Raw genomic sequence first — 25303 nt, forward strand, 5'->3', positions numbered from 1 at the left:
AGTATGTGGCAAAGAAGGGTGCAGTGCTGAATTTCCTCTTGTAAAGCAAGACAAGCAAGTGGCTCAAAGGAGAGCCATTTGATAAATTGTGAAATGGAAGACATCAAAATATAGCATACAGCAGAAGGGACAAGTGCTTTGATAAAGTTGTTGAAGTAAAAGGGACCAATCAGAAAAGAAAATAGTGCTGCATGACAAACAAATTAAATCATTGACATGAAGCCAGGAGAAGGGCACAGAGTTCAGAGAAACCACTGAGTTAAAGAAAACCTGTCAGAGCCATTAGCAACAGCACCAAAAGATCTGAGAGCAAACTGGATAGCCACAAATATATCTTTAATGGAAGCTTGTTCAGAAGTTGTGGTGTCAGTCTTTGTCAGAGGTTTTGGAAGTGTTTACAGCAATAGCAAATGGCTCAAAGTATCTGAGCAGAGTTCCTGAGATTCATAGAATCCCTACAGTGCAGAAGGAGGTCATTTGGCCCACTGAATCTGCACCAACTACAATCCCACCCAGGCCCTACCCCCATAGCCCCATATATTTATCCTGCTTATCCTCCTGGCACTCAGGGTCAATTCATCATGGCCACTTTGTTTACTTGCACATCTTTGGAGTGTGGGAGGAAACCGGAGCACCCAGAGGAAACCCATGCAGACACAGGGAGAATGTCTATGGAGTTTGCACAGTCACCTGAGGCTGTAATTGAACCTGGTCCCTGGCACTGTGAGGCAGCAATGCTAACCAACTGAGGTCCAAAGACAAGCAACAAGATCGCTAATGGAATAGTCATGGCATAAACTACACAACCATTCATGAGTTAAGACTAGAACCTTCAAGGGTGATGAATAATTTTGGAAATAAACAACAACTTCATTGACCTTATAAATACTTATTCCCCTTCCCAGATCATCTGGCAACATTGGGAGCTTGGTATTTAAGGAATGTGCTGACTAATGTAGTATCGAACTTTTACACATATAAAGATAGGTTTGGCAAACACAACAAACCCTTTTCTCGTCTGTATTTCATTTTCTAACATTGAATCGATTTGTGCTTCTGATTCTGCAGTGCTTTATGAATCTTTGATTTTCTTTTAATGCAACATAGGAAGACCTTTCCTCTGAAAATGTCTGTGCTGAAGCAAAGGTTGGAATTAGTCTATCTCTGTCATTTTGTTGTTTGTGATTAGAGCATGTGTCATGTAGTTTTGATGTTTATTGGAAACATTTTATCTTCCCTTTCCTCTCCAAAGAATACGTTCAAAGAATCTCAGAATTTTTACAGTGCAGGTGACCATTTGATCCATTGTGTCTGTGCTGACTCTGCAAACAAGCATCTTAGTGCTATTTCTCTACCTTTTCCCTATAGTATTGCACATTGTTTCTATTCATGTAATGCCCTCTTGAACGCCTCAATTGAACCTGCCTCCATCACACTTCCAGGCAGTGCATTCCAGACCTGAACACTCGGTGTGAAAAAGATGTTTCTCACCTTACATTTGCTTCTTTTGCAAAACACTTTAAATCTGAGCCCTTTTGTTTTTGATCTTATTACAAATGGGAACTCTTTCTCCCTGCCTACTCTATCCAGCTCCCTCATGATTTTGAACATCTATGTCAAATCGCCCCTTCACCTTATTTTCTCCAAGGAGAACAATCACAACCTCTCCCATCTACCCTCATATCTGAAGTTTCTCATCTCTGGAGCCAATCTTGCAAACCTCTTCTGTACTCTATCCAATGAGTTCACATCCTTCCTATAGTGTGGCACACAGAACTGTAGACATTATTCCAGCTGAGGTCTAATTAGTGTCTTGTTTTAAGTTCAGCATAACCTTCAATTCCCCTATTAATAAGTCCAGAATATCATATGTTTTAAAACTGCCCTCTCTATCTGCCCTGCCACCTTCAATGATCTACGCATATATATACCCAGGTCCCTCTGGTTCCATGCCCCTTTAAAAAATTTACTCTTTGTTTTGTATTGTCTCCCCCATATTCTTCCTACCAAAATGTATCACCTCACATTTAACTGCATTGAACTTTATCTGTCACCTTTCTGCCTACTCCACCAACTTGATTATGTCCTTTTGAAGTTCTACACTGTCCTCTCAATACTTCATCATTGTTAAATGCTGTTCTACAAACATTGTAATTGTCCCCTACGCACCAAGATCTAGATCTTAACATATGTCAGGAAAAGCTAGGGTCCTGATGCCGGCCCTTGGAGAACACCATTACAAACTTTCCTCCTGGAAAATATTCATTGACCATTACTCTCTGCTTGCTATTATTCATCCACATTACCACTGTCCCTTTTGTTCCATGTTGTCCCATCCCAAATCTGCACTCATCTTTCCAACAGCTCCCTGTAAGAATCTCTCAAATTAGCTCTCCACATCTCCCACAGCATCAAAATGGCCTAAACCAAAATCACAAAGGGCATTCTCTGTGACTGTGATCGTGGTGTGTATATATAAGTTGTTACTTTCTCTCTCCAGCCTTTGACACTGTCAACCACATTATCCTCCTTCAATGCTTCTACTCAGAGGGATGTCCTTCAGTTGATTACATTTGTTTCATTATTATTGCAAATACAGAATTTCCATCAGTGATCTATCTTTGAACTACCTCCTCTTCGTCATCTTCATGCTTTCTGTGGCAATGTCAGCTTCCCCATGTATACTAATCGCACCTGACACAACCTTTCTATCAACTCGCTTGGCTCCTTCAACTATCCTGCATTGATCCCCAGGCATCCATCACCCTGAACTTGCTGATCTGTGCAAGTTTCTGAATCCCTGATGCCTTAAATTTTCATCCGTGTTTGAATCACTCCATGACATAACTTCCCCTTTCTCCAGAATGTCCTCCAGAACCAAAAAATCCACTCTGTCTTCCCTATCCATTTCCCTAAATGCATTATTCCCTTGAAGTCTGTCTCTCATTCATCCTTCTCCCCTTCACTTCATGCCCTGCAATTTCCTCCCTTAACCCTTCTGCCTTTCAAGTTCTCTCTCCTCCTTTAATATCCTCCTTAAACACACCTCTTTAACTGTACTATTGGTGACCTCTCTTAATTTTTCCTTCTGTGACTTAATGTCCATATTTGTTGCTTATGCTTCTACAAATCACTTTAAGGTGTCTTTCAACATTAAATATGATATATAAATGCAATTTATTCTTGTACTGGTCCAGGAAGTTTGTACCAATATGATCATTCAACTTGGAAGCAGCTTAACAAAAATCACCTTGTCCTTGGAGAATGGTACAAAATTTTTACAGGAAACTTGATACTTGTTTTCAGTATCTGTAGTACAGCATCAGCTGTACACTGCCTCATTTATAATTTGCTCCTTCAAGATAAGGAGTCTGCAGTTTACAGTAAATTGGATTATGTAGGATAAAATACTGTATGTAATAAAACTACCAGTTGACCTCAAAGAGAGAACCAGCCAACGTTCCTACTCGTGATTACTATTCATGGACTGCGCTCAAGTGTTCCTGCCTGTGCAGTAGACCTGCAATGTTAGCACCCATCGTTGAATAGCCTGTCACCCCTCCCTTTCATGAAGGCACAAACTACTTTGGTATATGAGGACTTGAGTGGTCTGAACCTTATGAGATCATCATTGAATATCCCTAGTTCTGATCTTATGGTGGAAGGAAATATCTAACTCTGTCGGCATTGATTTCAAGTCAGTCACCGCCGTAGGAGTTCAGCGGGGTAGTGTCTTAGGTCCAGCCATCTTCAGCTGCTTCATCAATGACCTTCTCTCTTCATAAGGTCAGAAGTGGGAAGTTTGCTGATGATTGCAAAATGTTTTTTACCATTCACAACTCCTCAGATGCTAGAATAGCCACTGTCTCTATGTAGTAAGACCTGCACAACATTCAGGCTTGGATTGATAAATGGTAAGTAACATTTATAACAAAAATACCAGACAATTACCATGTCCATAAAGATATAATAATCTTCCCATTATTTCAATGGTATTACCATTGCTGAGTTCCCACTTCAACAATCTTGGGATTATCATTGACCAGAAATTGAACTGTACCAGCCATATAAATACTGTGGCTACGGGAGCAGGTCAGAGGCTGAAAGCTTTGCAGTGAGTAACCCACCTGCTGTCTCCCCATTTACAAGGCACAAGTCAAGAATGTTATAGGATACTCCTCAACCTTTTGCCTGAATGCGTGCAACTCCAATAACACTCAAGAAACTTGACACTATCCAGGACAAAACAGCCCACTTCATTGGCACTCTATATACCACCTTGAACATTCACTTCCTTCACCACGGATGTGTTTTGGCAGCAGTGTGTACAATCCATAAGATGCACTGCCTCAAGTCATCAAGACTCTTTCAATAGCATCTTCCAAACTCTCAATCTGTATCACCTGGAATTACAAGGCCAGCAGATACATGCTAACACCATCACCTTCAAGTTCTGCTCCAAGCCCCATACCATCCTCACTTTGAACCAAATAATATTCCTTCACTATCACTGGGTCAAAATCTTGGAACTCCCCAGCTGTATTGTGAATGCACCTGCATCATATGAACTGCAGCAGTTCAGGAAGGCAGCTTACCACCATCTTCTCTAGGACAATTCAGGTTGGGCAGTAAATGCTGGCCTGGGCAATGAGACACAATTTTTAAAAATGCTATCTGCCACAATCACTCTATGTTATAGTACTACATCCTAGCAATTTGTTGGGTAAAGTCGCTTCTGATTTCCCTATTTTGTTTGAGTGGCTATCATATTTATGATCTCTAGTTTGAATTTTTGTCTTAGAGAAAACATTTTGTTCACTTCTACTCTATGAAATCTATTCACTTTGTGAATATGTAAACTAATAAAATTGATGGGCAGGAAAAGATCAACTGCTCCATTAAGCTCTTTCCACAGTTTGATGAGAGTGTGTCGCAACTTGACGTATCTTTCATGCCCCTCCTCCCAACAGCCAAGTAATCCGATACAGGAAAACAGTCATAAGTAAGATTCAAAGAAGCAAAAGACATTCCAAAATAGAGCTGCTAAATCATTGGGGATGTGAGTAGTTGATGTGTTTAATCGACCAATGGCTACAATTTTCTTTCTTTTTGCTTTCTAACAGGAACATCCCGGAGGAGAAGCTGAAAATAAGAACTATGTTTGAAGGTACATCTGTCAATGGAGCAAAAATAGCAGTAACCTCGATGGATGGAGCTGGTTTAGAAGCTGAGCAGAAGAAAAGCAGGGCCCGTGAGCGTAGAAAAGAAGGGCGCTCAAGAACATTTGATTGGGCAGAATTTCGTCCCACGCAACAACGACCCAGTGTCGGATATGTTCACAGACCCACTTCCCTGTACCTTAGGACCATGACTAATTCTGAAACAGACTGTCAGGAATTGGAAAGGGACCGTGCACGACGGCGAGAGGAGAGACGTAAACGATTTGAGACAACAGATGCTTCTTTTTCCTTGGATTACGATGATGTGAACAGGATGGAGGTGGATGGGGCCACCACATCCCCGGGAGCTAAAAATGTTGATGTTGAAATTGAGCATAGATGGCAACAGGTGGAATGTACACCATTGCGGGAGGAGAAACAAGTTCCAATTCTCACTACACCAACCTCCAGTGAAGGACTGCCCCCTGCTCAGGACCCGCCATTAATGCTGGACAAGGAGGTAAGGACTGACCAATCATGTAAGACTTTGTAGCTGATTTTTCAATTATTTGTGGAAACAGAAAAGACTTAGATATGTAAAATTAGAACAATATTCCATCTTTATTAATGCCTTAGAATGTAAGAAACCTTTGAAAGAAGGCCATCTTTTTATCTTCTCACCCTAACTCTCAAATTTCTCTAAATGATCCAAGCTCTTTTCACTTCTAACATGTTCTCAATCTAACATGTACTTTAATTGCTTTTAGATCCTGTAAGGTACAAAAAATTCATAGAATCCTTACAGTACAGAAGGAGGCCATTCAGCCCATCGAGTCTGTACTGACCACAACCCCACACACTTACCCTGCTAATCCTCTTGACATTAAGGGTCAATTTAGCATGGCTAATCAATCTAACCCGCACATCTTTGGACCGTGGGAGGAAACCACAGCATCTGGAGAAAACCCACGCAGACACAGGGAGGAAGTGCAAACTCCACACAGACAGTGACCTGAGGCTGGAATCAAACCTGAGTCCCTTGCGCTGTGAGGCAGCAGTGCTTACCATTGTGCCACCTTGGGATTTCTGGGATGTTATTTGTATCCTCTACAGTGTAGGCCAATGCAAAATACCTGTTCAATTCCTCTGCCATCTCCTTATTTCCTTGTATTAATTCCCCAGCCTCACTTATTCTTTTTCAAATGTCTATAGAAACTTTTACCATTTGCTTTTATGTTTCTCACTAACTTTATCTCATATATTCTAATTTTTCTTTCCTTATTAATCTTCTAGTCACTCTTCGCTTTTGTATATTCTGTCAAATCTTTTGATCTGCCACCCAGTTTTATGCAATTATATGTTTTCCCTTTAAGTTTGACACTATATTTAGCTTTTTTATAGTTAATTACAGATGATGGACTCTCCCCTTGGAATATTTCCTTCTCTTACCATATTTCTATTCTGTGAATTCTGAAATATCTGCTTCGATGTCTGTCATGGCAAATCTATGGACCTTAACCTAATTTCCCAGTTCACTTTACCTAGCTCTGCTTTCATGTCCTCATAATTGTCCTTTTTTAAATTTAAAATTACTAGTCTTGGACCCACTCTTTCTTCCTCAAATTGATCTTAAATTCAATCATATAACGTTTGCTGCTTGTTTTATATTAAGTGGCTGTATGATTCTTTTAAGAACAGGTGATATGGTTTGATGGTGATGTCATTAAGGTGTTACACATTCTGCTGTTTAGTTTTGATTTGTACTGTATACAGGAAAAAACATGTAGAATAAATATGTCATTGTTAGTTTGAATCTACATGTGTAAACCACATATTTTCTTTTTGTTTAAAACCCACAACCCCTTACATAATTAAGATATTACAAAAATAAAATTGGTGACATGTCAAGATTTCGTTTCATTGAGAACATTGAGAAAATATCCTAAGTACAGGGAAAAAAGACATTGTGAGTTGTGAGTCCTCAAGCTTCAAATATTAGAAAGCTGGGGAAGAAGCAACAATAGAATTAAAGATTGAATTGCCAGTAAATGAATGCTAAGTAAGAAATAAAAAGTTGGATGTGCTTTGTATGCTTATAATAGAGAGGATAAAAGCGTAAGTAATGGAAAGACAGTGAAATAAAATATTCAGCAGTCTCGAGTCACTCCTGCCTGCAAGAGAAATGACAGGTCAAATCAGTTCTATGGGCCCTTTCAATTAAGAAAATGAATCATAGACTTCCTATGCAATGCATTTTCAGTACTTTGTACTAGCAAATAAAATTGCACATGAATTGCTGTAACCAGCTATTCTCAGTACAATTGGAAGTATCGTCAATTTGTTCTGGAACTTAGTTCATCCAGCAAAGTCAGGAACTAAAACTGATGATGACTTGACAAAGATCCTTGAAGAGCATTACTATCCCAAGCCACTGATCATCACAGAACAGTTCAGGCTCCACCGAAGAAATCAAATGGAAGGCATTGCAGAGTTTACGACAACCTTAAAAAGGCTGGCACAACGTGAGTTTGGTGAGTCATTAGAAGATTCTCCTCGAAATTGTTTAATTTGTGACCTCCAAATATCCAAAGAAGATTGCTTACTTTTTTGTATTCATTTGTGGGACATGGGCATTGCTGGCTGGCCAGCATTTATTGCTTAAACCTCGTTGCCTTTGAGAAAGTGGTGGTGAGCTGCTTCCTTGAATCGCTGCAGTCCATGTGCTGTGGATTAATCCACAATGCCATTTGGGAGGGAATTCCAGGACTTTGACCCCATTGATTGCGAAGGAACGGCGATTTATTTCCAAGTCAAGATGGTGAGTGGCTTGGAGGGGAACTTGCAGATAATACTGTTCCTATGTATCTCCTGCCCTTGTCTTTCCAAATGGAAGTGGTCGTGGGTTTGGAAGGTGCTGTCTGAATAAGGATCTATGGTAAATTTCTGCAGTGCACTTTGTAGAGCGTACACACTGCTGCTATTGAGCGTTGGTGGTGGAGGGAGTGAATGTTTATGGAAGTGGTGCCAGTCAAGCGGGTTGCTTTATCCTGGATAGTGTCAAGTTTCTTGAGTGTTGTTGGAGCTGCACCCATCCAGTCAAGTGGGGAGTATCCCATCACAATCCTGACTTGTGCTTTGTAAACGTTGGACAGGCTTTGGGGAATCAAGAGGTGAGTTACTTGCCACAGTATTCCTAGCCTCTGACCTATTCTTTGAGTCATTGTGTTTATATGGCAAGTCCAGTTGAGTTTTGGGTCATTAGTAACCCCAAGGATATTGACAATGGGGGATTCAATGATGGTAGCACCATTGAATGTCAAGGGGAAGTGATTAGAGTGTTTCTTATTGGTGATGGTCATTGCCTGGCATTTGTGTGGCATGAATGTTACTTGCCACTTGTCAGCACAAGCCTGAATATTGTCCAGATGTTGTTGCATTTAAACATGGACTGCTTTAGTATCTGGGAAGTCGTGAATAGTGCTGAACATGAATACTTTTCACTGTATGTTAATACATGTGACAGTAATAAATCAAATCAAAATCAACACTGTGCATTCATCAGTGAACATCCCTAAAGTCAGAAGTAGGGATGTTCACTGATGAATGCACAGTGTTGATTTTGATTTGATTTATTACTGTCACATGTATTAACATACAGTGAAAAGTATTCACGTCAGAGGGAAGATCATTGATGAAGCAGCTGATGATGATTGGGTCTAGGACACTACCCTGAGGAACTCCTGCAGGGGTGTCCTGGAACTGAGATGACTGCCTCCCCCTTCCAAACAGCACAATCATCTTCCTTTGTGCTAAATATGATTCCAGTCAGTAGAGAGTTTGCTCCCTGATATCCGTAAGAACATAAGAAATAGGAGTAGGAGTAGGCCATCTAGCCCCTCGAGCCTGCCCCGCCATTCAATAAGATCATGGCTGATCTGTTGTGTCTCAGTTCCACATTCCCGCCCTCTCCCCATAACCCTTAATCCCCTTGCCTATCAAAAACCTATCAACCCGCGTCTTAAAAATATTTAGTGAGGCAGCCTCCACCACTTCAACGGGCAGAGAATTCCAGAGATTCACCACCCTTTGAGTGAAGAAGTTCCTCCTCAACTCCATTCTAAACCGCCCCCCCCTTTATCTTGAGGCTTTGCCCTCTAGTCCTACTGTCCTTTCTGAGCGGGAAGAGCCTCTCCACCTCTATCCTATCCATCCCATTCATCATCTTATATGTCTCAATGAGATCTCCCCTCGTTCTTCTAAACTCTAACGAGTACAAGCCTAGTTTATTCAGCCTCTCCTCATAGTTCAACCCCCTCAACTCCGGTATCAGCCTAGTAAACCTCCTCTGCACTCCCTCCAAGGCCAAAATATCCTTGCGTAAGTGCGGCGACCAAAACTGCACACAGTACTCCAGCTGTGGCCTCACCAGTACCCTATACAGCTGCAGCAAGACCTCCCTACTTTTATATTCCCTCCCTACTTTTATATTCAATCCCCCTCGCTATGAAGGGCCAGCATCCCATTCGCCTTCCTGACCACCTGCTGCACCTGTAGGCTGGGTTTTTGCGACTCATGCACAAGGACCCCGAGGTCCCTCTGCACCGTCGCATGCTGCAGTTTTTCGCCACGTAAGTAATAGTCCTTCCTACCATTATTCCTACCAAAGTGGACAACCTCACATTTGCCAACATTAAATTCCATTTGCCAGTTCCTGGCCCATTCGCCCAGCCTATCTAGATCCTTCTGCAGACTCTCCACACCCTCCGCACAATTTGCCGTTCCACCAATCGTGGTGTCATCAGCAAATTTCGACACCATACACTCGGTTCCCTCCTCCAGATCATCTATATAAATGGTAAATAGCTGAGGCCCTAGCACCGACCCCTGGGGCACTCCACTAGTCACCAACCGCCAATCCGAATAGCACCCATTGACCCCCATTCTCTGCCTCCTATTTGACAGCCAATCCTCTATCCACGCTAACACCCTACCCCCAACTCCATGCCCCCTGACCTTCTGTAATAACCTCCTTGTGAGGCACCTTATCAAACGCCTTCTGAAAATCAAGAATGACCACATCCACCGGCTCTCCTCTGTCCACCGCCCTAGACACATCCTCATAGAACTCCAATAAATTCGTCAGACACGACTTCCCCTTAATGAAACCGTGCTGCGTCTGCTCTATCAAACAATTCTCCTCAAGATGCCTCGCTATTTTCTCCTCGATCACAGATTCTAACATTTTACCTACAACAGATGTTAAACTAACCGGCCTATAATTCCCTGCCTTTTGCCTGCCACCCTTCTTAAACAACAGCGTAACATTAGCCGTTTTCCAATCTTCCGGCACTTCCCCGGAACCCAGCGATGTTTGGAAAATAATCACCAAGGCATCCACTGTCACCTCTGCCATTTCTTTCAGAACCCTTGGATGCATTCCATCCAGTCCTGGGGACTTGTCCACAATCAGTCCCTCCAGTCTGTCGAGCACTGCCTCTCTAGTAACAATAATCAATGGAATCCATTGATTCCAGTTTTGTTAGGGTTCCTTGATGCCACACTTGGTCAAATGTAGCCTTGGCATCAAGGGCTGTCACTCTCTCCATACCTCTGGAATTCAGCTCTTTTGTCCATGTTTGAACCAAGTCTGTAATGAGGTCAGGAGCTGAGTGACCCTGGTGAAACCCAAACTGGGCATCACTGAGCAGGTTATTGTTGAGCAGTACTGCTTGATAGCACTATTGATGACCTCTTCCATCAATTTTCTGATGATTGAGAGTAGACTTGATGGGACGGTAATTGGCTAGGTTGGATTTGTCCTGCTTTTTGTGTACAGGACGTACCATGGCAATTGTCCACATTGATGGCAAGTTCTGGAGCACAAGTCTTCAATACACTTGCCAGAATGTTGTCAGGGTCCGTTGCTTTTGCAGTATCCAGTGCCACCAGCCGTTTCTTGATATCACATGGAGTGAATCGAATTGGGTGGAGGCTGGCATCTGAGATGCTGGAGGAGGCCGAGATGGATCATCCACTTGGCACTTCTGGCTGAATATTGCTGCAAATGCTTCAACCTTGTCTGAACATGCTTTGATTTTAAAGTCAGCAATAGAAATCGCAATGTTGATGGAATAGATGGAACTGGCTGCTAAAGAGGTTTCACAATTTGGTGCAGGCATAAAGATGCACAAGTTGGGAACTGCCCAAAAAAAGTTAAAAGGGCAACAAGCATGTTACAGATGTGCCAAAATGGGCCACATAATGAGTGATTGCTGAAACAAGGATAGTAAATGCAAGAGTTTGTGGCAAAATGGATCACATTGCAAAAGCTTGTTGGACTAGACCAGCCTCCGCTTAGAAGAATATACAGAAGAAGAATCTAGGTACCTTCAAGAAGAACAAGGTGCATTCTAGAAAAATAATTTGCAATTTGGAAGAACTATGATCATGAAGAAGAGTATCCAGAAATGTTGTGAAGAGCTCCAACTGAACCCTACTCGTACAAGGTGAGTCACAGATTCTGGGTAATTCCGAAGGTAAGTGGACAATCTACTAAGATGGAAGTTAACGCTGGTGCAGCTGTATCTTTAATTCCTGAGACTAAATAACAAGTGCTGAAGCAGCTTCCTTTAAAACCAGCTGATGTGATTTTAAGAACACGCATGGACGAGATTGTGCCGTTAAAAGGTTACTTCATGGTCAATGTAGAGTTGAATGGAAAAACAGCAGAGTTGCCTCTCCATGTGGTCTGTGGAAATTTTCCAGCTCTACTTGGGACATTGTGGTTAGAAGGTAAAGCTTAACTGGTGTGTTGTAAACAAGTTGTTTGATGCCAAAACAGACCTACAGTACTTTCTTGATAAATAAAATAGTCAACCAAAAAGTCTCAAAGCAAGAGCGGTGCCATATGCAGTTTGTCCCAAGGCTGAAAAAGGATTAGCACGACGTATGAATACTGGTGTGTCATAACTGGTTACAATGTGTGACAGAGCTATCCCTATCGTACCTGTCATGAACTCAGATGGTCCAGTTTGTATTTGTGGTGATTTTAAAACAACCATAAATCCAATGTGCTGATCAATAGCCGCTCCCTTTAATTTAAAATTTGTTTGCTGAGTTTTCAGGTAAGCAGAAATTCAGCAAGATTGATCTTTCACAAGTATATTTACAGATCAATGTAGCTGCTGAATCTCCTATGTATAACATCATAGTAATTTGTTGTCATGACCACAGAAGTAAAAGGAAAGGGTGTTATATATTTAAGTTGTTGTATGATTGTTTTAGGAGCTGGTGACATGATTTGATGGTCATGTCTTTTGGATGTTATGCGGGCTGCAGTTTTATTTTAGTTTTTATAGAAAAAGCTCTTAGACTAAATCTGTTATTGTTAGTTTGAATCTATATGTGCAAACCACATCTTTTCTGTTTGTCTAAAATACACAACGCCAACATTAGAGAAAATTATACTGCTACTGAGGGGCACCTTCACATAATGTCATTCATTACTTCGAGCTTGTTGCACAATATCAGACCTACTACAGCCTGTTCATTGGTTGGCTCCAGAAGGTGCTATTTTAAGAAACTATCTCAAAAGCATTCTAGGATTTCCTCATCTAGCCTACATTTGCCCATCTGATTCTTCTAGTTCTTGTACTAATTTCCCCCATGATTATCGTATCTTGTGATTTCAGTTCTGCACAACATTGGTTTCCATTGTCTCATTGTGATAAATTGATTCAGAAGGACTCAGAAATAAATGAAAATAATTTCAAGCTATCAACCTTTCAGTGCTGAATTCCTGTTCAGGCCAAATACACTTCATTCACAAATATGTAACCAAATATATGTTGTAGTGAGATTATATAAGTAAGCTGTCAATCAACAGTCGCAATTCAGAACCATAGCTGCTTAGTTTTACAAATTCAGTATTATTTTATCTCGGTGCTGAAATTCTGTTCAAGCCAGTTTTCTCTCCTCAGCAAACCTGCACTCTGTCAGCCTCTTGACATTATAACTTTGTTTATCTAGTTCCTCAATAGAGAAGTATAATTCCTTTACCAATTATTTAACCTCTGTCAGAATCTAGTGCTTCAATAAAGAACTGTAATTCTGTTCTGTAACTCCTCAGCAATTCTTGTTCCCAGTCATCTGTTTCCCCCTTTAGGAAACTGTAACTGTTTCAATGAGCTATGCTTTTTATCTCAACAGTTGGAACAGTCACATCAGGAGATCTTCAGGTTGCATGAACAAAACAGAGAATTGCAAGGGCAGCTGAGGGCGGCTCTGGAGAGGGAGCACAATGCACGGGATGGTTATGTTCTTCAGGTAAGCAAAAAGATAACCATTGTGCTACATCACTCAGGACTGTGATCGGTCATATTGAGCTTGTTAATACTAAATTTTGTGCTCACCGACTGGATTCCTGTATTTAAATAATGATTCATTGCTCTTAATTGTTTAATTAAAAAATAGCATATCAAGAAAAGTTCTGTATTTGTATAGTTGTAAATATATACATATACAACTCCAGGACCACATTGTGTATTATATTGTATGCAGCACACCTCTCCAGTGCTGTAAATTTTTACTGATGCCCAGTTTATTTTGTGTTTCGTCCTCTTTGTTTGCATGTTAATATGTGGCATGAAAACTAACTTTTGGGGTTACCGATGAGAGTCACATCTCTGGCCTTTGCCATCAGGACAGCACAGCTGAGTGATCGTATATACTGAGCTATATGTATGCGTCTTTTCTCTATGTCCTCTATTAGTGCATGGCTTTGGTGCTGAGAGTTTTGCATGTCTGACTCTGATTATTTGTCTTCTGTGCATTTGAAATTCATTGCGGATTGGTGGATTTGTCACTGTCTGAATTTCCTCCAGAAATTCAGAATATTTGTCCCTTCCCCCCACCCACTTGTCTGGCACTCAACTATTCCAGTTATTAAGAAGCTTGTTATTGCATACAGGCAGAAAGGTGAGGCAAACCATGTAACATGGAAAAGATCACAGTAGACTAACCTATAATCTGACACTAGCAGTACCTTTCCTGGTCCAGTTTTGGCCAGAGGTGTGACATTCAGTATCTGGAGAAAAGAATGTTATTAACTAATCTCTCATCATCTCTTAAAGTCAAAAGGAATATCCTCATCTTCAACTGCCTGGAAAAGACTCCAAAAACTAAACCGAGATCTCCAAAATGAGCTCATAGCTCAATATGAGCATCAAACCCTGGCCAGTCAGCAACTGCAAATTTTAAAACAAAGCTATGAGGATGCAAATGATATTATCCACAAACAAGAGATGGAAATACAGAAACTGCAGGGACAATTAAGTTGTGCAGTGTCTGAAGGATTGGGTCACATACAAGTATTAACCAAACAAAAGCAGGAACGACTGACTGAAAACCAGAGGATCCAAGGCAAACAGAAAGAGTGCAGTCAAAAAGGGAAAACCATGACACTCCAATTAAAGGATAGGGAAGACAGCCCACATATTGTAGAAACTTCAGAGAAAATTCAGACTTCCAAGGAATTGGCGAAACAGACTTGTCGAACAGGATTATGTGACATCAACATTAAGTTTGATGACAGGGAACCGGAAAGACTCCACAGGAACAATGAAATTTTAAAACAAACTTATGAAGAGAAAAGGGACATCCAAAGACAAAACATCAGGACCACAGAAGAAAACCTTATGCAATATGAGAATAAGCAACAGATGGAACATCTGGAGATACCAGTAGGTACAATAGAGAAGTGCCAGATAATGCACCAATTGGAGGAAAAGGAAATAACCATTCAGTCTCTGTCACAGTGTCTTAAAAAGCTTAATAATGAAAGGGAAAAGCTGAATTCTAGAAGTGAAGAGCTGGTTAATCAATTAATAGAAGTTGATGCTAAGAATGCCAAGTTACAGAGTCAGCAGACTCAATTGCACAATCTGGAAAGCTCATATGAAAAGTTATTTGGTGCATTTCAGCTAACTCAGAAAATGTTAGAAGAAAAGAATGCAGAACTGAAGGAGTCCAGGGAGATACATGAAAACGTCATTGCCACTAAGAACAGAAAGCTTAATGAAGCCCTAGTTAAGCTGACTGCTCTGGGGAGTAGCCTGGAGGAGGCAGAGAATAAACTGCAGGCCAGAGAGGCAGCTCTGCAGAAATTCTGCTCTTCCAGTTCCAACACAAGTAGTATAAGTAGTAGAGAAGACTTTCAGTTAAAGTTAAAAACTGCCAAATATCATATTATTGAGCTAGAACAAAAATTGAATACATCGCAACTTGGAAATGAAGAGCTTGAGCTTGAAAATGACCAACTTAAAGAGGAACTCAGAGTTTCTGAAAATGTTCGAGAGCAACAATACAAAGAATTTATAATAACTATAGAAGAATTAAAAAGCCAGCTGGAGTCTAATAACCTTCAGGCCAGAGAAACAAAGCCACGAGTTTTAGAAAAGGTCAAGTTCAGGACAGAATCCTGTAGTTGCCCTAAAACTCAAAGAATTAGGTTCTCCAATACACTTTGCCAAAGGTACAGTCCTGATGACAGAACAGAAAAATTGTGGGTCAGAAACACTTCAGACATCACGCCGTATGGATGCTGTTCTAAAAAAAGGACCATGTTGGATGCATTAGCACATAGTGAACCCACAGAAGATGATGCACAATTGTGCATTTCCACTGTTCATGCGCTAGAATACAAATTTAATGTTAGTGAAGAAAAAAATGATGTAAATTTGAAGTTGGAAGAGCAGCAAGGCAGAAGTCGAGAGAATTTTATGGAAAAACATTCTACGTTTGTCCCAACTGAAGTGGAGCTCCAGGACAGTTTGTCTAAAATTGATGCATTGACAATACAGCTTCAAGTAGAAAAAGCTTGGAGGTGGAAGCTAGCCCAAGATACCAGCAGCCAATTAAGGTTGATGCAGCTGAAGTATGACCAAGTCTGTTCACTGGTGGGTACCTGTAAGCAAAATATCCAGGGTCATCTTGGAGGTAGGACTGAGGCAAAGAAAGTTCAGTTTTGTAGCTTGTTGGAGATGAAAAGTAGCCTGGCTGATGCTTCACGTTGCTTGGAGCAGGTGGAACGATTCCTCCAGCAGCAGCGCAAAGAACTTCAAGAAACCCAAGACCAGATGCAATGTAGCACAACTGACAGGACTGTACCGCTCCATGGACAGTTTCTTTTGGCAAGGGAGAAGGAACTGTCTCAGCTTCCTGAGATTTCAGATGAAGACAAACTGAAACTCTTTGCTGATAAACTAGCGTTTGAAGCCCGAATTCTTGAAAAAATGGCACAAGCTTTGCAAAATAAAGATAGCGATGTTGTACGGAGCTTAGAAAGCCTCAGTAAAGAAGCTGAGGTTTTGTCATCAGCTTTGCCTGCTTTTGACACGATCCGAGAACCAAACAGCCCTGCAGACTTTGCAGATGTTTTACTGAAGAAAATTATTTCGGAAGGAGAATTCTGGATAGAAGTAGAGAAGTTGAGGAAGAACATTCAACCAGAAGGAACTGCTGTAAAGAAAACGGGAGAAGATTTTGATAGTTTTATTTATGAATTTGCCAGCAGAGCAGCTGATAGGGCATCTCTTAAGGCAGAGCTGGCATTCACAATCCAAAAGATACAAGAGTCCTTCAGTGCAAAAGTTGGAAAACTTAAAGAAGGCATTCAGGATGCTCAGCAGCAAATCAAGCATAAAGAGAATATGTTGAAAGAAGTTCTAATAACTGCCAAGACTGTTGAGATCAACAACGCCATGCAGCAACTTTTGGGGGAACTTGAAAACCCAACCGACCCGGCAGGAAACGTGCTAAATATGAACCAGCCAGAGCTTATTTCATATGCAGAACAGATCAAAAGGGAAGAGACCCGGAATCTGGCTTTAAATGTTATTGATAACCAGTTGAAAAAACACCTTTCTGAGAATAACACGGAATGGGATTTTTCCAGAACAGTCAGAGAAGAATTAGCTGAACAGTTAAAGAAACGAGCAATAGTTCTTCATCAATTATCTGAAGATTTGCAGGCTCCAACTTTTGAGGAAGGCAGCGGCATTTGTCAGAAGCTGTCAGAGGTCTCACAAGTGTTATCTTCTTACATCTACATGCGAAACATGAATAATTATGTATCTGTGTTGGTGCAAGAAGCCATGATTCAAGCTCAGATTACTTACATGTTCTGTAGAATGAGAACAGGGCATGAGATGAAGCTCAAAATATATAAAGATTCGTGTGATAGTATAGACTCCTTATGCAAAGAACATGCAAAAAACCTTGCTTCTGTACGGGCAAAATATGAACAAATACTTCAGAAGGAATTGCATGATTATAAAGATGCACTTTCAGAGCTTGAAAAAGAAAATGAGACCCTCAGGATGCAGGCCTTGTTGCAGGACTCAAAATTCGAAATGAAACAAAAAGAATTACAAGAGATGCAAGAAAAGCACAAGCATCATCTCCACCAGATTGAAAAAGGGTACCAGTTGGCACTAAGCAAAAAACTGATTAGGGAAGAGGCGCTGAAGGAAAGAAGGGGTGATAACAGTCAGGAACAAGAACATGAAGAGCAAATTAAGAAATTAGAAGAATGCTTACAAGATAACACAGAAGAATGTTTGATAATGCATGAAGAGGAAAAGCACAATTTATATAACAAATATGAGCAAAAGGTTAGGCAGTTAAGAATATCTCTGGAACATCAAGGAGAAAGTTCAAAAATTATATTTCACCAAAATTTCTTGATGCAGAACGGTGATTCCTATGATCAAGCAAGTGGTCAGTGCAGTACCATGGTAGTTAGTAGAAAGTCTCTGCAAGTTGAGGGGCAGGTGGAACTGGACTCCATGACAGTGCTGCATGAACGAATCCAAGAACTAGAGACCCAAATGGACATGATGCGTGATGAACTGGGGCAGAAGCACCTAGAGGGAACCACTGCAGACCTAAGGAAAAAATACCAGAGAGACTTTGACAATCTGAAGGTTTCTGCATAAGTTAACACTAACACATTAAAATAATACATTAAGCTCTAAAATTTGTTTATCCAATAAAACAGTTGCATTTCTAGTAGCTACATTCTGACAAATTGTTCAGATTGAACAGTCTAAAGAGATGAGCAGATTCTTGCACATAGGATCTCATGAGCATAAATATTGCACTTAATTACCTATTGTTAAACTGCACTTAACATGCTACCCTATAGTGAATGAGTTCTTGGGGTGTTTCATTGTATTCTGTATAGAAGCAAGATGCAATTGATGATCTGCTCATAATTTAGTTAATGATGCAACGATCAAAAAAGTGCATTGTCTTACCCAGGGCAATCGGACATATTATAGTAGTCCCTAAGTATAAACAATGTAATTAATTAGACTTTCTCCTCTGAGCTTTACTGTTTTTAAGCACTAAGCCACCTAGGCTTTAGTCTGTCTCTTTCCTACCCATCATTTTCACCTTTAATATTTTTTCTGATTCTATGTCATCTTTCAATCACTATCTGATGTTTAAATATCTTGCGAGCACCTTGGCATCACAAACCAGTTGATAAAATTTTGTACATTTTTTTAAATATGTTTTATCACTCCTGAGCATTCTGGCTCACTGGTTTATTGTCCCTTGCCCAAGTTACCCAATCTTCATGCATGAACAAAGTGCACATTGACTAATTATCTTTTGGGCACGCCACAACTAACTCCAATTGCTTGCGCATTTGGCATAAGCAGTTTTCACCAGGGAATGCTAGACAGTTAAACAACAGCCTTGGATGATTTTCTTCTCCCAGTTCAGAGCATTGGTGCCAAGTCCACCACGCCAATAGTATTCTGTAATGCCAATACTCAACTCAAATAACTTAACATGACCTGGGACCTGAACATGGGATCTCCATGGTCTTTATGGTTCAATGTCACACATCAAAAATGGTGCATGTAACACTGAGCCATCAAGGTAGCCTCTGTAGATGCTAAATTGAGATATAGACAAACACATGTTACTGCTGGATTTTGTTAATGAAAACTTGAAGTCATCTCAGTAAAAAGATGTGATGCACAGTGAACAAACTTGTTTCCATTCTGACAGGAAACCTGTGAGCGTGGTTTTATAGCAATGGAAGAATCACATCAGAAAGTGATTGAGGAATTACAGAAACAGCACCAGCGTGAACTGGAGAAACTACAGCAAGAGAAGGATCGTCTACTGGCTGAGGAAACTGCTGCAACCATAGCTGGTAAATTGGTGGTGGGGGGGGGGGCGAAATCATATCAGATTCTAGATTTTGCTTTTGAATCAGTAACATACAACAGAATCCCTACAGTGCAGAAGGTGGCATTTGCCCCATCAAGTCCATACCGATTCTCCAGCAAAGCATTCCACCCAGACCTGATCCCTGTAACTCCATGTCTTTACCCCGCTAATCCCCCTACCCTACACATCTTGGGATACTAAGGGGCCAATCAACCTAACCCACGCATCCTTGGACTGGGAGGAAACTGGAGCACCTGGAGCAAACTCCACATCGTCATCCAAGGCCGGAATTGAACCCGGATCCCTGAGGCTGCAGTGCTAAACACCCTGCCATCCCCATGATATCCGATTCTTATTTTTTTGTAATATGTAATACACCATGAGCCATTGTTCAATCCTTACTATGACCTCCATTCTCAGCCACCCATTCCTTCATTTCTCATGGAAACTGAGACCAAACAAAGGTTTTTGGGAGTTGTGTTTGACTTTGAACACATTTTTGTGTCATCACTAAGACCTGTTGTTTCCACCTCTGTAATGCCATCTGACCCCATCCCTGCCTCATCTGCTACTGAAACATCTGTACCTTTTGTGATATCTAGACTTAATTATTCCAACACACTCCTGGTTCAGCTTCCTGTCTTCCACTCTACATAAACAATGAGTTAGTCTAAAACTCAGCATTCTATATCCTAACTCTAGTCCCATGCATCCACTACCACTCTGCTTAATTCACTCCCGCAATGCCTCAATTTTAAAACATGCATCTTTTTTTTCAAATCCATTCATGAACTCACTTCTTGATAGCTGTACATTCTCTTCCAGTATTTCAATCCCCTAAGATATCTATGTTTCTCCATTTCTGGTCTCCCGTGCATCCCTGTTTTTAATCACGCCATCATTGATCAGCCCTAGGTCTGGAATTTCCTCACTGTCTCATCTCGCCCCTCCTTTAATGCACATTCGTTGTTTTCTTGACCAAGCTTTTGATCATCTGCCAGAACATTGCCTTAGCTGGTTCGGTGTCAAATTTTATTTGATAATTCTCCTATGAAGCACCCTAGGACATTGAACTACATTAAGGCTGCTACTGCTGTTATTGCACTTGAGCCAAACATTATGTCATGCCTAGTTCTAATGAACAGTCAAACATTAACTGTTTTCTCTCCTTACAGATCCTGCCGGACCTGAGTTTTTCCAGCATTGTCTGCTTTTGTTTTAGATTTTAGCATCCATAGTATTTTGTTTACATTATTATGTTTTGCTGTTTCTTTGTAGCTATTGAAGCAATGAAGAATGCCCACAGGGAGGAGCTGGAGCGAGAGATAGAAAAAACCCACCGGTCTCAAATCAGTGGTATGAATGCTGATATGGAGGCTTTGGGCAGACAGCACAAGTAAGCATCTCACTTACACATGCACTCCCAACTGAGTAGCAATGTATTCCTAATACAATGGGCTCTACTTGTATAACATTCTCAATTTGCTATAGTGGTTAAAACTTTGGTACAGTAATGCTTACAAGATCTCTGTTTTGGCTTCTCAGTTCTGATCTGAGTATTCTGGTTTATCAGCATCAGAAGGCCTGGTATCATTTTCCTGTGTCCAACTTGAAGCCTAGTGTCACCAGTAAAATATTCTGGAGCCCCTACTGAGTCACCCACGCCAATCTCCTACAGCTGTAATTTTATAGCATACCCATTGCTTAGATAGAAAACTGTATTTACTGTTTTAGCACCATAGTGTCCAAGTTTCCAGTCTATCTTCTGTATATCAGACCTGTTTGGTTTTTTCAGAGGCTATGTATTGAGCTTAACTTTAGCTAATACAAAGACTCGTGGCTACAATATCCTGATGAAAGATGTTTCTTTATTGACCAGTGTATACTGGGAGAGAAGGGCTGGGTGATCCAACACTTCTCAGAAGTTACATCACATCGGCAGTATAATTATTAAATTTCCAAAAATCATTTTACACGCCTACTGGCTCATCCCAGTTGAAAATGAACCAATCATCATTATTACAGGTCAACTATTATTAGTAAATGTCATATGCCTTTCCAATTACAGTTTTCCTCCGACAGCATGGGAATAGTGGTTATGAGTGATTTCTGACTGGTTTTCCCATGGCCACCTGTTAGGATTTCACACCATCTTATCTGGTTGAAAGCTTTGTCTATTCATAGAAACCCTACAGTATAGAAACAGGCCCTTCGGCCCATCGAGTCTGCATCGATCACAATCCCACCCAGCCCTATCCCCATATCCCTACACGTTTATCCACTAATCCCTCTAACCTACACGTCCCAGGACACTAAGGGGCAATTTTAGCATGGCCAATCAACCTAACCCGCACATCTTTGGACTGTGGGAGGAAACCGGAGCAGCTGGAGGAATCCCACACAGACATGAGGAGAATGTGCAAACTCCACACAGACAATGACCCAATTCGGATCAGTATTGAAAATCTTAAATTGTTAGTCTGAAAAGTCCTCTCAACTTTGGAGTCATGATATCACTTCTGTACAATTTGTTTTGCCTCTACCTTCATTGCAAATTTGGAAATATTACATCAAATCGTGTCTGAAGAAATATTCCCATGAGCAGTTCAGCAGGGGTAACTCCTGCAGTGGCATGAGATGATATTAGTAGAAATAGAGCTATTTGAAGTTGTAAAGATGCAGGACTATTTTCTCTTGGCAAATTTAAATGTCTGGAGAGCTTTTTCAGCTAACCCCAAGCTTATCTGTAGGTCAGAGTGGCTGAAGACTCACAGCCACTATTAACCATCATTACCCAGAGAGGGTTATTCAGTTACAAATGCCTTTTGGGATCATGTTGGCCCCTGCTGTATTTCAAAGAGCAATGTACTGGATATTAAGCGGTCTTCCAGGGACCCAATGTTACCTAGAAAACATCCTGGTTACAGGTTCCACAGATGAAGAACACTTGCAGAACTTGGAAGAGATGTTGAAGAGACTTTAGGAACATGAGCTGCAGATTAGGAAGAAGAAGTGAGTTTTTTAGGGACTCTGTCAAATATTTAGGACACGTCATCAACGTGGAAGGGTTACATAAATTGCCAAAGAAACTGGGGGCCATTATGAAGGCATAAGACTGGAATACGTATGCCAGTTGAGCTCCTTCCTGAGACTCATAAACTATATAGGCAAATTTGTGCCTAATTTGGTGACAATACTGAAATCACTGCATCAGTTATTGATGAAGGGGCAAGTATGGAAGTGGGTGCCGGAGTGAGTCCTTGCTCGTTTTAATCTGAGATTACCTCTTTAGCTGGCCTGTATTGTCTCGCCGTGTGGCGTGGGAGCGGTTCTATTCCTTGTGATGGCAAGTGGGGAAGATAGGCCCTTCGCATTTGCATCTAGGCCACTCTCTAAAGTGGAAGAAAACTACGTGCAAGTAGAGAAGGAGGCACCATATTTGGTATTACAAAATTTCATTACTATTTGTGTGGCAGGCAGTTTATCTTACTGGTGGACAACAGACCACTGTCGCAGTATCCACCTTCGTTTTTAGTTGTCAACCATTCACCATTAATACAATTACAATTGGGGTTGACTTGCTCACTTTAGTATTGTTTATTTTGTATATTTCAGTTTCTTCTTCTGAGTTGTTTTTTAAACTATACTCTGGAGTCTTTTTTGTGCTCCTTGTTAGGCTTTGTTTCGCTCTGAATTTAAGCCTAATATGCCGCCTTTTGTTTCAGGCAAAACAAGTTGCAACTTTAAATTTACACCTCTCCTGAGAGTGCTCTCAACCATACGGGTAGCATTCTTCTCAGTTCTTGGTCTGCAGAGCAGACATTCTGTATCTCTATTCCCTGTCTTGTTGCTCTGACTCTCAGCTTTCAGAGCCCTCATCCCTGATGCCACAATTCCCTGAGATTTCCCACCAAAGTTGGTTGACCTCATCTAGTTGCATGCTTTGTAACTCTAATACACCTTTCTCAGTGCTTTCTGTAGCCTGAGCAATCTTTAACACTCTTGTCAAGGTAAGCCCTGTCTCTGTTAACAGCTTTTTTGTATGGTAAGGTTATTCACATCACAAACCAATCCATCTCTTAACATTTTGTCAAGTGTCGACCTGGATTCACATTGTTCAGCTGTCTAAACCGTGCCATGGATGCTACTAATGTCAACCTGGGTTCTTATTGTAGATTTAAATTTATATCACTCCATTATTACCAATAGTTTTGAGTGATGGTGCTCTTTGTTCAGCCAGCTGCTCAAATGTTTTTGTATCTGAGGCCTCTGGAGAAATCAGACTTTGAATTAGATGGTAAGTCCGAGCTGTGCAGGCTGTTATAAGGATTACCTACTGCATTTCCTCCCCCAGGGTCAACCCCCCCACCCCCCATTTCATTAGCCCCCAAAATTAAGGCATTTTGGCATTAAAAATTTGTTGCAGTAGTATTTCTTAAAAGGACGTGGTGACTCAAGGACTGTTCTCCCAACTTGTAGCAAATAACAGAAAAAAGTTCCGCTTTACCTTGTTGCTAAATGCAATGACGGTGATGCATAAACAAACAACAAGGAAGGTAAAGAAACAGAGGTTCAGTTTGGAAAAACATCAGTAAACATAGGACAGTGGTAAGAAAGCTGACCTTCAACTGTCAAACAATCGCCTCTCCATGATTGGCCCGATGGATCACATGAACCCAATAACTCTCACCCCCTTCACAAAGGGGTACGTCACCATAGTCACTAAAACGCTTTTTTAGTCCTTAATGCCACCATTAACACCCTCTTTGTCATGTCCATGACTTTTTTTTCAGTCTCTCCAGAGCACCGACACGCCCCAACCTTCTATTCTGTTCCCCCGCTATATAATTCGTGACATTTCTACCCCTCTTCAGTGCTGTGGAAGAGTCGTATGGATTTGAAATGTTAACTCTGTTTTCTCTCCACAGATGCTGCCAGGTCTGCTGAGTTTATTCAGCATTTTCTGCTTTTGTTTAAAAGTATTGTTGTATATGTGAGAATTAGTTCTGACTGGAAGATGTGTTCTGCCTCCTTATATCTTTTATTTTTAATTTTAATCTGACTGTCCTCGCACTGATCACTTGGTGATTCTTTACTCTCTTTTAGAGAGGAAATGGGTTCTGTCCAGCGGGAGTTGCAGGTTCTCTCGGAGCAGTACTCACACAAGTGTTTGGAAAACTCCCACCTGGCTCAAGCATTAGAGGCCGAACGACAGGCACTTCAGCAGTGTCAGCGTGAAAATCAGGAGCTAAATGCTCACAACCAGGTAACACATATATTGCTAAAAGTATCACAGAACTGAACAGCTAGAGGTAGGAGTACAGAATTACCAGAATGCAACGAAGATTGTATGTGATCTTGCGATTAAAGTGAGCATTAGCCTCTATGTCTCTGTACCGGGAATGAGAAAAGTCATCCAAAATTCCTATTCTTAAGCATTATTCAGTGATTTCTGCAAGATGTGTGTTGTAAAAGCAGGATTAGTTGATTATTACCGGCGGAATCATAATACCTTGAATAAGTGGCTTCAGAGGATAGAAGAAAGGACTGAGGAAAAATAAGGAAAATGTTTGAAGCCTGTTGCATCGGCTTTTAATTCCCCTAATGAATTTTCCAGAGCTGTAAGTGCTACACTTAAAACATGTAGAATGATTATTCCTGTGGTATTACAAGATGCCAGCTGTTCTCCCAATCTAATTATTTTACAGGAGCTAAATAACCGCCTGGCTGCGGAATTTGCAAGGTTAAGGGCGCTGGTTACTGAGGAGGGAAAGGGAGAGGATGCTGGTTCACCCCACTCACTAGGAAAAGATGTCTATGAACTGGAGGCAAGTATCATTCCCTCTTGGCTGGAGGAGGTTGCATGTAAACAGTGGCAGTGTATTTTGACTTCATTTTCC

The 25303-nt window shown here is 41.0% G+C and overlaps 1 protein-coding gene across 8 annotated transcripts in view; it reads left to right on the forward strand.

Moving 5' to 3' along the window:
- Positions 1-25303, forward strand: part of LOC145354895 (uncharacterized) — a 169568-nt gene that overhangs the window by 135893 nt on the left and 8372 nt on the right. For 7 of the 8 annotated variants that reach the window (XM_080206495.1, XM_080206498.1, XM_080206499.1 and 4 more), the window contains 8 exons: positions 1108-1146; positions 5124-5679; positions 13368-13484; positions 14291-18142; positions 19239-19386; positions 20682-20799; positions 24510-24669; positions 25112-25231. In XM_080206495.1, coding sequence (XP_080062621.1) covers positions 1108-1146; positions 5124-5679; positions 13368-13484; positions 14291-18142; positions 19239-19386; positions 20682-20799; positions 24510-24669; positions 25112-25231 — 5110 coding nt within the window. The remainder of the gene's footprint in view (positions 1-1107; positions 1147-5123; positions 5680-13367; positions 13485-14290; positions 18143-19238; positions 19387-20681; positions 20800-24509; positions 24670-25111; positions 25232-25303) is intronic. The other variant, XM_080206497.1, reaches the window with a different exon arrangement.

This window comes from Carcharhinus amblyrhynchos, chromosome 18 (genome assembly GCF_965287045.1).
Source record: "Carcharhinus amblyrhynchos chromosome 18, sCarAmb.v2.hapA, whole genome shotgun sequence".
Classification (NCBI taxonomy): domain Eukaryota; kingdom Metazoa; phylum Chordata; class Chondrichthyes; order Carcharhiniformes; family Carcharhinidae; genus Carcharhinus; species Carcharhinus amblyrhynchos.